We start from the raw sequence: 14118 nt of genomic DNA, 5'->3' as shown, positions 1-14118 counted from the left end.
ATATCGTTTTGCTATCTTGGTACAGTTTTTATATTGGAAAAATGCACTGGTTAAAATACGCGTTTTGAAAGTATACACGTTGTACGTACAATAAATAACGCGTTTTATGCGCTACATTTCAAACATAAATCACTCACTGTAGATACCTACGTGCTTACTAAAGAAATAAATGGTTTTTCCTTTGTCGTGAATTATATTCGCTATATTCTTTATTAAATGCAATATATAACTGCCCATGTTTATGAATACGGTTTTACCTATCTTTTAGGTATAGTATATAAATTTTATGTACTTTAAAAATTAAATAAATTACTTTGTTTAATACAAGTTTGTAAAATTCAATGAATATTTTCGTTACATTTATTTTTCTTATATAATTATTCATTTCGTGATTTTTATAATATAAATCTGATTTACTTAAAATATCTTCTATATTTTGTATTACAAAGCAAATGCAATCTTACTAAGGCTGGGGCATTCGCGTTTATACGTGATAAAACTGCACAAAAAGTAAATAGACACTCTCAGAAAGGTGAAGTTTACACTTTCCGGTACTTTATCGGTTAAGAACTGGTATCGACACATTCTTTAACACGTGCATCAAGAATTTCCACTGTCAGTACACTTTTTCTGTTCCTATCTCTGTTCTAACACGTTTACTTCATATAACACCTACATATTTTTATTTCTAATATATCTTTATTTTCCCACTACAGATTTATTTTATTTAAAATTATACGAATATCACACTAATCTATTTATGTATAAATTATTACCAATTAAAACATCTATAACGACTAGTTTATAATACACACGATTTTATTGTCATAGTATTAGTTAGTAAAATTTGTTAAAAAATATCTATAAACATGTTCATATCAATGATCTATATATTGTGAAACACTTTGTTTCAGAGAAAGATACTTTATGAACATATGAAATAATAATTTGATTAAAAATATAACATGTCCGATTTCATACACAAATCAACATTTACAGATCATTAATATTTCTTTGTAACACTTTTCAATGTTTGGTGAAACGACTGCGACCACTTAACATAATTTGTGTAATAACTCTTTACCTAATCATGCGGAAACACGTTATGCTGTACCTAGCAGTCACATAACTAATATCTTTCCTAATAGTAGAAAAAATGAACGAGATTTAGTTCATAAAAGATAAGAAAAAAAGGCATTAATTTTTTTTCTTTTTCATTAAATTTCTTTCAATAAAAGTATTTCAAATTCTTCCGTGATATGCTTTGTTATAACAAGTAAATACTGCTAATTATTCGTACCTTGCAAATTTATCGAATTGAAACATAACCTCTATTCTGTTGCCGTATTGCGTCTTCGAACTGTATATGCATCTTTAAATCATAAAGGATGGACCCATCTGCGAAATAAACATCCGTTACACGTAGTTAATGGAACCAAATATAAGTGCGTGCTTTGAGTTGATCGAACAGAGTACATTTCTAATACAAAGGCGTGGAAGTCTTGCAAACGCTATGGCAAACGTCCAACCGGGCCCCTTAGGCCTTCTTATCTTGGGAGGGGACCAGGCCACGCGAGGCCTCTCGACCCCCGGGTACATTTCTAGTCAAAAGTATGTGATGTCCCTAACGTGGATCGAACACAGAGTTCTATTCTCGAAACGTCGCGACGTTTCGAGTTTAAAATTCCTAGCGTACCTCTCAACGAAATGAACGATTCTACGTCACAGAAAAGTTGAAAGCATGTTCTTTCCTTTTACGTCATCTCATGGCCATCTTATGGTCTCATGTCGCGATTTTCCTTCGCATAAATTTTACATTTTGATGAAATATAATTTTACATTAAATAGTACATTATTATTATTCATGTACTTTTATTATATATAAAAGATATTAAAGTTAAAAATAAAACTGATGTTCCCATGAAGTGTAAAGTAGTTTTCGCATATTCATCTTGAGAGGATCTGCGATTAAAATGAAATTAGAACGTCTTGTTCTAAGAATAATGTCAATGTATCATCACAGCTGTGTTTGTTTCTATGGTTGCAATCACAGCCAATTTATGATGAAATTAATTGATACATATTTATAGATGAGCTTAATAAAATTATTTTATTTGATTTATTACGGTCGAATTATTCTAAAACGAAATTTACTTTTTACTCATCCATTCAAACATTGCCGCCAAAAATTCCACAAATGGAAACATTGCACATCGATAATGGTACTCCTGAATCACAGCGCAGGAAACCTTTAACTGTAGTCCAAGCTTTGTGAAACGTATACGAATGACCAGAGATTGTGTATTTTAACAATTTCATCAAATTTTTTTAACTGCAATAAATAAATAAATATACATATATTATTTTAATAAACCACTATATTCTATTAACTGTTTTGGCTTTTTATACTATTAAACATTGATAACAATGTGTTTATTATTCAAACATCAAATATAATAAATATAAAATTAATAATTCTAAGATGTAATATTCCTATTATAAGGTAGTTAATATAAACTAAATAATTTGACTTGCAAAAATTATTGCAAGTAAAAATTTATTGCATAAAAGAAAAATAATGAGATTCATAATTATACCTTATCCTGAAGGGATGTATTTAAATTACTAGGTGACCCGGAAAACCGCAAATCTAACCAATCGAAACTAATCGATTAAAAAGGTAAGAACGGCCTTCGGTTTAGTCTCCCGGCGGACGCAATCTGGTTTTTAGGCGCGGCTACGAAGCGTCTACAAGACGGTGGCAACCGACTGCTTCAGTGGAAATTTCCATTGCAGTTGGCATGCTGTGTGGTGTGACTGTACAGTCCACCATAAAAGTAACGACGTTCTTATGTTAATCATTACAGATGTTACAAAATAAATGTACATTATTCTAATACTATTTTAATATAAATAACACATTTTTACTGTAATAATGATGCAAAAAATAAAATTCTTAATTATAGTTTCATTTACAATAATATTTAAAGTACACTCTTAATTAAAATTGAAGTTTGAATATAAGTACTGCTTTTTTCTTTTCTTTACATTTCTAACAAAAAGATATTCTTTATCTCTTAGTATGAATTTAACATACTTTGGTGTATAACATAAAACAAATATTTGGTACAAAGAAACAAAGACATAAAATATATTAGTCATTAAATATTGTAAATATATGCCAGAAGTATTGTAACCTAGAAGGTTATACTATTCCGTTTAAATTATTCAACCTTATAGGTTGCGCCTTAATGACATTTTAAAGTTTGTAACGTTAAATTACTATTTTTTAAGAAGTATAATCCTAAAATTATAATTATATTAAGTATTTATTTTAACTCTATTATAAGCAGAATAGGTGAAACGCTACTGTTCAATTTCCACGTGGCGAGTCACGTGGTATCATTGCATCACTCAGAATACATACGTAATGCTTAATAAACTATTCTTACTGCTATATCTGTCTTGATTATTTCATTCTTCATATCTGTGTGCGCAACCATTAAATGTATGTATATACTTTCGTTCTTTTTTTTCACTTCTTCCTTATGTCTTCAGATTTTCTTATAATTGTACACAAAGTAACTTGATACATAGAATTATCCACATGTAGACTTTAAGCATATACATTGACGAAATTTCACTGCAATTGTCGCGTACAATGTTCCTACAAAAGCTACCGTACGTTTATAATATAAGCACTAAATATGAACATCTCAGATAGAAGGTCAATTTTATGGTTGTAAAATAGACCTCAAATCATATATCAATAGAAGAGTATACCTCAAAATCGACCATGAATCCAGTGGTAATTTCTTTTTTATCTTACGAGCAGAAACTAGAAGAAATACAGTAATAACTCTAATTTTTATTTTTAATTTATATCATTGAATTAATTTTAAGATATACCACTGTTAAGATATTCTAATAAAAGTAAAAAATTGTTAGTACTTTCTATTAATGTAAAATATATATTTTTATATTCATACCATTTATAGCATATTTTAATTTCATATATCATAACATTACATATTGTCTTATAGCTTTAATAATTATCTTTTAATAAGAACTATCTATAAGCTTTGTTTTTAGTAATAAATGTAAATTTATGTTAAAGGCAATTTTATTTATCAAATTCGTTTTTATTGTTCATACTTTAAGAAGAAGTATAAATGACAACGACATGATGTTACATTGATAATTATTTTAATGGTAAATATTACTTACAAAGTTATTGAAAATTAATTATAAATTTATATAAAAAAATATTTTACATAATTATATGGTATTAAAACGTAATTTATGATTAATTTATGTTCATTATTCTTTAACTCTTTACATTTATATGTTGGTAAATATAATAATAAAAGCATCATTTAACTGATCAGTAATAATTTATGAATCATTTGTTAAAAAATGAAATAAAATAACATATAGTAATATGAACAAAATAAATTATGACCAAATTTTTTTAGAGCAATCAAAATCTTCGAAAAACATAGGGGAATAAAGAAACTTCCCTAGTAGAACGGCTGAAATTTCATCCAATAAAATAGCACATAAGGAATACCATACTTTGAAAATAATATTTCAGTTTCATCAACTAGTATATACTGTCTGACTAACCAATCAACTGGAAAGACATTCGCATTGTACAATAATTTAATCGAAAATTGTAACAAGAAATTAATTTATGATCCCGTACAATAACTAAAAGTAACAATCTCATATCCTACTATGCTTGTAAAATCATATACTTTAATAATATCTTTATATCATTTAGTACACGTAAAATACAATATAATATGTCAGTACTGGCAGTTGTTTTCTGAACGCGGCATGATTTTGCAGTTCGAAATTTATAAACTTTGAATTCTTAAAAGGGAAAGATTTATTGCCTTTCCGATCTACTTTGTTTCAACTGTAAATGTAAATGATATTCAAAGAGTTTACGTTACCTCTGACTCGGCGAATTAGTAGATGTATGTTATTCATGTGAACGCTTCTTATCTTAAGGTAATAGCGATACGAAACGCAATCGATCCACACTGTGTCATAAAAATAGTGAAATAAAAACTATATTCGATAGTTGCACGTATTATTTGAGCAAAACGATATTTACATTGATTAGTCGATTCGAATAAAACTTTCGAATTTGTTTCTGTAATTGATCTACAATAAACTAGATTCTATTTAACAGAATCAACCTAACACGTATTACCTGCCACGCAGCTGTACGCAACACAATGCAACGATATGATGTTCATGCTGTTGTCAAATTACTATTTTTTGTCTGGAGTACCTGCATTAGCAAATCATAGAAAGAAGAGAATTGAGTTTTCTAACTCAAGTGCGATGATTTACACGTACGAGTGTCATAAACAATCTCACCATGTAGTTTTACAGACAAGAGGAGATGATGCTTTGGCATATTCAAAATTCTATTCAGTTTAGTGGAATCTGATGTTTTTTATTGGACATCTGTGTTTCTTTAAAAGGAATTTCATAAAAAATAACAGCAGTAAAATGTCCACATCAAAACTGAGCATGCAAGATAAAAAAGACTTAGACAAGTTCACCAAATTTTTGGCATTGAAAGCTGCTCAAATTATTGTGCAGTCGAGGTCAGGTGAAAAGGTCAGCACAAAGTGCAAGCCAAATTCATCTGGAACAGATTGGGTAAGTTTGCCTATTTATATATGTTTTTAATATTTTCTATGACTTTAAATGTAAATATATTACAGACGATTTATATTTGTAATTCTCAAATTAATATTTGTAATGTTTTATATATGTCTGTTTTTATTCTATAGTTCAACTTAGCGATTCATGATCTACCAGAAGTTTTAGCTGAAGCTAAGAGATCATTATGTGGAGAAATAGTAAATTCAACCATACCTCTTTGCATTGAAATTTCTTTACGAACTGTTGAAGGTGATACAATGGTTTTAGAAACATGGAGTCTGGGTGTTTTGCCAGAGCACAGTGATCCTACTGTAAGAGTAACATATACGGTATACAACAGAATGGGTATTTTACTCAAATCATTACTATCTGTATCAAGAATTACTCCAGCTTACAAATTAAGTAGGAGGCAAGGTCCAGATTCCTATGTTATTTGTTATAGAATTTATATGGGAGAACCTCAGTTACATACATTAGGTATGGAATGTTTTGATCTTACATTAAAATCTTTATTTTTCTTTTTTAAACTTAAGATTTGTACATCTGTTTTTAATATTAAAAATAGTTTTATTATATTGCAAGTTTTTACAGGTGATAATTATAAACATGTTAGGGTGGGTCAATTGTGTACACCAGTGGGGACAATTCATTTATCAGTATCATATAGAACAAAAATGACTATATCTCCTACTCATACTGGTCGTGATTCAATAATGTTAAAAAGCGATCATTTTCATTCTGATTTAAGTCCTCGTCATGCTAGATATCAACAAAGGTAAGTTACTTGAATATAATTTGTTATTTTTTAAAATTAAATTAATTTTAATTTTTAATTTATATTTTAGCGTAGAAACGTCAAAATCGCTTAGTGATACTATCAAAGTTGGAGCATTTGTAGTCAATAAGCCTGTTATGGTTAATGAAGAGGATTTTGTTATACCAGATGTACCTTTTAGTTCTTTACTAACTCCTAGACAAACATCACCACCTCCAGTCTCAGTAGCTGAGACTACAAATACAAAGACTGCAACAACTATTATCACTACAGATAGCAGCAATGGAAACAATGAAAGACTTGTGAATGATAATACAACGTCGAAATGCAACTCTCAAAATGGATCGAGAAGAAGTAGTTGCTCAATAACCAGTGCCAACGATGATTTTATTATGATAGATTTGGTAATTAATGTTCCTATCTTTTTACTGTACTAGAAACATTTGATTTATCTAAGTTCTTCAAATATTGTAATTATAGAAAACTCCTTTTGCCGTAACAAACACCAATAGCGATTTAGGAGCATTTTATCGTGAATGTCAAAGTGCACCCCAACTTCAAGCTTTCATGGAGGAAAGAACACTTGTAGAACAAGTAGGAGATCTTACTAAACAGCTGGAAACGTTTGAAACAAATATGCGACGGTATGAAGATATTCTGTCGTCATTATGTCAAACAGAAAATAATAACTAATATCAAAATCAAACAATGCAATGTTAGGTGCTTCAGTGAAAAATGTTAATATATACAACCAGCATATAGTGTCTCGTCATAGATTTTGCGGTCTTTATTATACGCATCACGATATTTCAGCAAGAGCATTTCAATAAAATTTTAAGCCAAATGCTATCACTGCTTATGGTCACTTATAAATAAATTGGATTTAACAGTTTAATACAAGATTTGTCTATAGAGTATAAAATAAAAATAGTTCAAATGTATTGCCAATGTATGTACATTTGGTTTAGTAAGAGTGGCTTGTTTATATACTTTTTTTTAATAATTTTTTTTATCAGTTCTTCCTATTACATTATCGAGAATATTTTATTTCAAATTACTTCAATTTATCTTTATATTATAATTTTATAACTTTTACTCGTGTAAATTATACTCTAAAATTTGTTGTAAATTGAATATATACTATTTGTTGAACAATTTATTAACAATGTGAACTGATGAGCAATGTCAATGATAATTAGTTAATATATTTTGAAACTTTAATTAATTTATTGCTTGTACATAGTGTAAATTGTATTTTAGTGTTATAATATTAATTCATGATTATGAAAGGATTATATCACTTTTTCATGTTTTATTATTCCAACCACTTAATAAATCAGGCTGTGCTTGCAATTTGAGTAAAACTTTTATGCTTAAGATGCTACATACAACCTCTAATTATGATTATTTAATCGGCCAATTTTAATTATAAGATATCATCTGTAGAGTAATAAAAGACTTTAAAAAAATTGGAAATGTGGAATTATTTTTATGTAAATATTTTTCTATCAAATATTTTTCATGTTATTACATTGAAAGCATAATTTTAATATTCTAATTTGAACATTTTTATTTGATACATCAATGATAATACTTTAAATAATTTATTAAATTTTTTAATTGTGCAATTTTGTTATAAATTATTTCTTAAATATTTAATTTTCTTTTTTAAACAATAATGATGATATAAAAATTTGTAAAGTAAAATTATGGTAGCACTTGTCTTTATTCAATATTTCTTTTTTTTTGATTAATTCATGTATCGATTTTAATTTTTATAACGTTGATTTAGATATCGAAGAAGAAAACAATGGTGAATGAGTATTATATTTTGGAGTGCGGCAAATAAATGAAACATGGCGGACTCAGCGGGCAATTGGTGTCTTATCGAAAGTGATCCTGGAGTTTTTACAGAATTAATAAAAGAATTTGGTAAATTTTATTTGCTTTTATTCTGATTTGTTTTTAATTATTTTAGTTGCATTGAAAAAGTTTATATACAATTATATTAGAAAGTATTGTTATGTATTGACAGTTGTTTTAGCACTTATAATTTTTGAATGTTATTCTTTTAAGATTATGTATTTACTATACACTTAATATAATTTCGTTTTATTAAAGGTGTTCAAGGTACCCAGGTGGAAGAATTATGGAGTTTGGATGACGAACAATTTGATAGTTTGAAGTGAGTATTTTATTTATGTAACATAACCTATTTCTAATATTGTTTCTAAATTATTGATCAAAGCTTCTTTTTTATTTTATACGCTACACTGCTAGTAAGTAATTTAAATTGTAGTGTAATTTAATACATTTTTAAAACGACACTTTAAATTAAATTTTTATTAAATAATAAAAATTAAATCCCAGAATTATAAATTTGTAATCTTGTAAATTTACAGATTACATAAATAAATTTAAATTAATTGATCACTTTTTAATCATACTTTGTGATGTATTAATAATAATTTTTGTTATTTATTAGACCTATACATGGCTTGATATTTTTATTCAAATGGGTACAAGATGACGAACCCTCAGGAAGCATTGTTTTAGATAATAGACTGGACAAAATATTTTTTGCAAAACAGGTATTTTTTATAGTTCTCATTAAATATTATAATAATAAAAATTAGATGGTAAAAATATTAAAAATTACTTTTAGGTAATTAACAATGCATGTGCAACACAAGCAATTTTAAGCGTATTATTGAATTGTAAACATTCTGATATATCATTGGGACCAAATTTGGAAGAATTTAAAAATTTTTGTCAAAGTTTTGATGCTAACATGAGGGGACTTGCTCTTAGTAATTCTGATGTGATAAGAGAAGTACATAATTCTTTTTCGAGGTACTTTTCATGTAGCTATCTTGTGCTTGTTTCATTTATATTAGGAATAAATTGTTTCCATAACATAAAATAAACATTATTTATTATAGACAAACGATATTTGAATATGATTCAAAACAAGCATCTAAAGATGAAGATGTATTTCATTTTGTGAGTTATGTCCCTATTGACGGACGATTATATGAGTTAGATGGATTAAAAGATGGACCAATGGATTTAGGTCCTTGTCCACTTGGGGATCAATGGGTTCAAGCAGCAAAGCCTATAATACAGAAAAGGATAAATAAGTAAATATTTCATAAGCTTAGTATTTATTTAAAAATATATTAATATTTTTGTATATTTCATGCAGTAACTGTATAATTTATGTTTGTAGATATAACGAAGGAGAAATACATTTTAATTTAATGGCAATAGTAACTGACAGGAGAATAGTTTATGAACGTCAAATAGCAAATGCTTGTGATCTAGAAGAGTTAGAACGTTTACAGACATTGATAGAGAAAGAAATTCGGAAATTTAAAAGATATCAGATCGAAAATATTAGAAGGAAGCATAACTATTTACCATTAATAATGGAACTGCTCAAGATGCTAGCTAAAGAAGGGAGGCTAGTACCTCTATATCAAAGGGCAAAGGAAAAGGCATTAGAAAAGGAGTCAAAGAAGAATAAAGTTTAATTTTGGATTTTTTTGAACTGTACAAGAAAGGTACTGGAATATATGTAAAATGTATAAACATTATTGAATAAATTATAACAATGTCTTTTTAAAAATAGATGTAAATATTACACATTTTTTAAAAATTATAAAATTAAAAAATTGCATTATTCTTTTGATGATATTAGAAATATCTTCTTCTCTAATTGTACGAAAAAATATTCAAGGTGTTCAATTTATTTCCCAATTATTTTAATTATGTTGTAATATTATTCATCTATCATATATCAATATCTTCGTCCAAACCTTTGTCTATAATTTTAATATTTCCGTTATTATAAGAAAGCCTAGGAAGAAATTTATCAGATAATTCATCTTTTATATCTTGTATTTTTTCATTATATAAATATTGCACGATATCTAAAAAGTAAAAAATGAAAATTGTTGTCACAGAACAAAAACCATTCAATACTTACTATGTGTTTAATTCAAGATCTTACCAGGAAAATGGTTTGTACCTATCTTTTTAGTAGCTTGTTTTGTAAGATAAAAAAATGTTTTGCATAAAAAGATACTAGTAATTCCATCAAAATATTTTGCAACATCTGACCAAACTATTTCTCGAATGTTTGAAATTCCTTTTCCATAAACACTGTAATATAATTTTTAGAATAATAGATTTGTCATATTTTGTATTACAATATGAATAATATTAACCCTTTCGCTTACAATATCGTGTGAAACTCGAGGTAAGGAAATCAAGCCAAACACGAGTATCATGGGTGAGAGCCATGGTCTGTAGATAAGGTCCAATGTATTTATCACAGGTCAGATTCGTGGTTAATTTTCGCCGATATTTTTCTGCCTCAGTTACGTGTTATTCTTGGCCGTGTTCGTACGAAATGGTACGGTAAAGGGTTAATATTAGAATATATACTATAAAAAACTAACTCACTACTCGATTAATTTTATTTTTATATCATTCAAATAAATAGGTTCTGTACAAAATAATTGCATGTGCAATTGATGTATCCAGAATGTTCTCAATATGTTATAGTCTATATCTAGCTTTTCTTCTAATTTTTGCCAAACAGGTTTTGGAATAATAGCATCTTTTAAATCTTCCACTGTTTTACACAATGCTACACTCATAAAGGTTTTTATAAACTTGCCAGTTGAAGATAATGTCCATTTAATTTCAGATGATGCTATAATAAAATTTGGTTAAATTGCTTTAGTTACTGAAACTACTGTAATTTTGTATTGTATTGTAGCGCTCACGTTTTTTATTTTTAAGCATTTTTTGAAGTAGTTGATAACGTCTCCAAATTGACTGCCTTGAACGACTTAATATTTTACTTAATTCTAGAAATATTTTATTTTTTGCAATGTTTTGTTTATCCTTTACATAAGATAAAATATTTATATCTTCATTTAATGTGAACCTTGAAAATATATAAATCACTTAAAATAATAAAAAAATACAAAAAAAGTGTAATTAAAATTTAAAGTGTAGTAAATAGTTATACAAATAACATTCTAATTTTTTATATACCTCTGAAAACGTTTTTTATGCTTTCCATACAAGTATTTAAATCTATGGTAAACACTGTATAGTGTTCTCCATGGTAATCCATTTGCTAAAAATTGAGTAAATTTTTGTCTCTCTTCTAAGCTCTTTATATAAAATTTGTAACCATTTTTCATATTAATGAATGGTGTTACACATTTTGGATTCCAGTTATGAACCTATATTTAAAAAATTATTAGTAATAAGAATATGTTATGTAATTAATAAAACTTACTTCACAAAATGCTTCCCAATTATTTCTGATAATTTTATCTTCATTAGGTGTAAATGTACCACTTTTCATTGGTCCATAATTTAAAAATAATTTGTTTTCTTTTCTTGTTAATGTTCTTGAACCTGCTGTATGTTCAATTCTATGTTGCATTGGTACTTTATGCATTAATTTTACCTTTAGATTATATAATGCCTGAAAGAAAAAGTTAATAAAATAATTAACACACGAAGTACAATATATTTTGAGTCAAGTATTTACATTTATTGTATCTTCAGATACTTCATTTAATGTTTCTTCTTCGCCTGATGTTAACTCAATATCTACTTCTCCTAAGATATATTTTATATGATCATCTACATCAGTATCTTTCTTATTAGACTTATGTTTCCAGTTTTTTTTAGTATTATTTGCTATATTTTTTTTATTATTAAAACATTTTTTTTCTTGAAGCATAGTATCTTTATATTTTATTTCTTGATTTTCTGTATTTTCAACATTGGCGTTATCAATGTTATCAGTAAAAAGGAGATCAATCTCTGCATTTTTTGATAATTCTGTGATATTTTCTTCTTGTGTAGGATTAATCATTGTTGAAGAAAAAATGTTTGTAGATATGTTACTTTCTTCAAAATCCACCAGAGAATTTAGATCATGCAACATATCTTCTTTGTTGCAAGAATATAGATTTTCTTTTTTACACAGTGTTTCCTGTGCAAGTTCCATTAAATTTAAATTTATAAGTTCCAAATCACTAAGATTAAAATTTTGTGGTCTATTTATATTTCCAATTTTATTGTCTATTGAGTTTTCTAAGTTTATTGAATATATTTACTTTCATTTGTTTCTTCAACAGGGTCACTACAATTTGTAATATTTTTTAACATCTTTGGTCCTATATAGTTAGTTTTAGAATTTAAATTATTAATAATAGCTGAAGATTCTTTATTGGCATCAATCCTTTTATAGGCAGCTACATTTTGTTTTTAATTTTATGTACTATTTGAGAAGGTTTACTGTCATTCAATAATTCATTATTTAATTTGTCATTTACATCTATTTTTCTCTTTTTTAATGGTGGTACATTTCTTTCATTTAGATTTTTTTCCACTTTTTAATAAATCGTTTCATATTCTTGACATAAATTTATTTATACAGATAGTTTTATTTCTAGTGTTTCTTAATGATTGTTATGGAAATATATAATTTAAATTATATTTTATAATTAACGTAATTCTAAAATTGTTTCGTAAATATGATTTAAACATTTTATTACTCAAATATAATAAAAATTACTATTTTTAAACAGGCTAACCTCTTTATGCATCTATAGATGCAAGTAGGTACAGTACTATATAAGCACACAGAAGTACGTTTATGTAGTGGTTTTATCTTCTATATAGTATATGTAACTCTTGATTCAAATTTAACCATAGAGTATAATATAGATTTACTTTCATTGCATCTTTTTATTCTACGATATGAATGATTTGCAAGCTACCTCGCTATTTTTGTATGAAATTTGATTGAATTTTATTTTTGGTCAGTGAAATTAAATATAATGATAGTATATATTTGATAGAGAATTAACTTATAATAAAATATATTCTTTTATTAAATTACAGACGAGGTATAAGATAAACCGAACATTATACGGACTTTTGTAGCCAACCTTGACCGTCTTACCGACCTAAATTTTTGAGACTGATTATAATGCCCTCTGTACAAAAACAGCGGTTACTTAAAGAACCATTTCTAGAAATGGATTAGATTTAAGTGAATTATGCTCTCATATTTCGTGCGTCATTTGTTTACATATTAAAGTGTTTAGAAGATTTAATACTTAGAAAATTTTAGGGAAAGGACACTAACAAGACTATTTGATACCAATGGATAATTTTAACATAAATCAGTTTATTGTTAAACTAACAATAAATACACGTGAGGTATGTTGTACACAATAACACATAAGATAAATGAATACTTTACACTTATAATATATTTTATGGTCACAATTTTGTAAGAACGTATATAACAAATAATTATTACTAGATTAATTACATAAAGGTAGATTATTTATAGACTATTTATATACGTATTATATATTACATTATACATGTTATATTATAAATTATTTATATTATATGTATGTACATTTATTTAAAAGAATGAATCTTATTCACAGGGCGATATTTTTTTAATAAGGCAAAAGATTTTTAAAGAATTTTCGAACAAAATTCTAAATATTATAAATTAAATTTTAATATTACGTAAATATATCCAATTTCGAACAGGCATTGTGATTTTTATGTTATAATAACTATATACATAGGTTCTTCTATAG

The 14118-nt window shown here is 26.8% G+C and overlaps 3 protein-coding genes across 3 annotated transcripts; 2 read left to right on the top strand and 1 right to left on the bottom strand.

Moving 5' to 3' along the window:
• The first annotated feature begins 5466 nt into the window (after window positions 1–5466).
• On the top strand, window positions 5467–7253 carry Atg13 (Autophagy-related 13). The gene is made up of 5 exons (XM_017906961.1): window positions 5467–5679; window positions 5814–6162; window positions 6277–6460; window positions 6531–6864; window positions 6941–7253. Exons 1-5 carry the CDS (start codon window positions 5527–5529, stop codon window positions 7151–7153), a joined length of 1233 nt encoding a protein of 410 aa, XP_017762450.1. The 5' UTR covers window positions 5467–5526; the 3' UTR covers window positions 7154–7253.
• On the top strand, window positions 7074–10021 carry Uch-L5 (ubiquitin carboxy-terminal hydrolase L5). The gene is made up of 7 exons (XM_017906962.1): window positions 7074–7104; window positions 8253–8392; window positions 8582–8645; window positions 8946–9051; window positions 9126–9313; window positions 9403–9600; window positions 9690–10021. The coding sequence occupies exons 2-7, from the start codon at window positions 8317–8319 to the stop codon at window positions 9991–9993; spliced, it is 936 nt and encodes a 311-aa protein (XP_017762451.1). The 5' UTR covers window positions 7074–7104; window positions 8253–8316; the 3' UTR covers window positions 9994–10021.
• Window positions 10022–10252: 231 nt separating this feature from the next.
• On the bottom strand, window positions 10253–12661 carry LOC108552427 (transcription termination factor 1). Its single transcript, XM_017906960.1, has 8 exons — window positions 12610–12661; window positions 12036–12574; window positions 11778–11969; window positions 11528–11721; window positions 11254–11417; window positions 10928–11180; window positions 10473–10624; window positions 10253–10392 (listed from the first exon to the last, which is right to left on the bottom strand). Exons 1-8 carry the CDS (start codon window positions 12659–12661, stop codon window positions 10253–10255), a joined length of 1686 nt encoding a protein of 561 aa, XP_017762449.1.
• Between the last annotated feature and the right edge of the window lie 1457 nt (window positions 12662–14118).

The sequence above is a fragment of the Eufriesea mexicana genome, unplaced genomic scaffold (genome assembly GCF_001483705.2).
Source record: "Eufriesea mexicana isolate 0111107269 unplaced genomic scaffold, ASM148370v2 scaffold6800, whole genome shotgun sequence".
NCBI classification, from domain to species: domain Eukaryota; kingdom Metazoa; phylum Arthropoda; class Insecta; order Hymenoptera; family Apidae; genus Eufriesea; species Eufriesea mexicana.
Note: the sequence above shows the minus strand (reverse complement) of the source record. Positions and strands in the feature narration are given on the sequence as shown.

Bases quoted from the DNA above. Each gene is read 5' to 3' on its own strand.
- LOC108552427 (XM_017906960.1), bottom strand. From the start codon at position 12,661: ATGTTAAAAAATATTACAAATTGTAGTGACCCTGTTGAAGAAACAAAT. The intron at 11,970-12,035 runs GTAAATACTTGA...TTTTTCTTTCAG, and splicing joins TATCTGAAGATACAATAAAT to GCATTATATAATCTAAAGGT. The intron at 11,181-11,253 runs GTGAGCGCTACA...ATTTTATTATAG, and splicing joins AATGCTTAAAAATAAAAAAC to CATCATCTGAAATTAAATGG.
- Atg13 (XM_017906961.1), top strand. From the start codon at position 5,527: ATGTCCACATCAAAACTGAGCATGCAAGATAAAAAAGACTTAGACAAG. The intron at 5,680-5,813 runs GTAAGTTTGCCT...TTTATTCTATAG, and splicing joins ATTCATCTGGAACAGATTGG to TTCAACTTAGCGATTCATGA. The intron at 6,461-6,530 runs GTAAGTTACTTG...TTTATATTTTAG, and splicing joins CATGCTAGATATCAACAAAG to CGTAGAAACGTCAAAATCGC.
- Uch-L5 (XM_017906962.1), top strand. From the start codon at position 8,317: ATGGCGGACTCAGCGGGCAATTGGTGTCTTATCGAAAGTGATCCTGGA. The intron at 8,393-8,581 runs GTAAATTTTATT...GTTTTATTAAAG, and splicing joins AGAATTAATAAAAGAATTTG to GTGTTCAAGGTACCCAGGTG. The intron at 9,052-9,125 runs GTATTTTTTATA...AATTACTTTTAG, and splicing joins AAATATTTTTTGCAAAACAG to GTAATTAACAATGCATGTGC.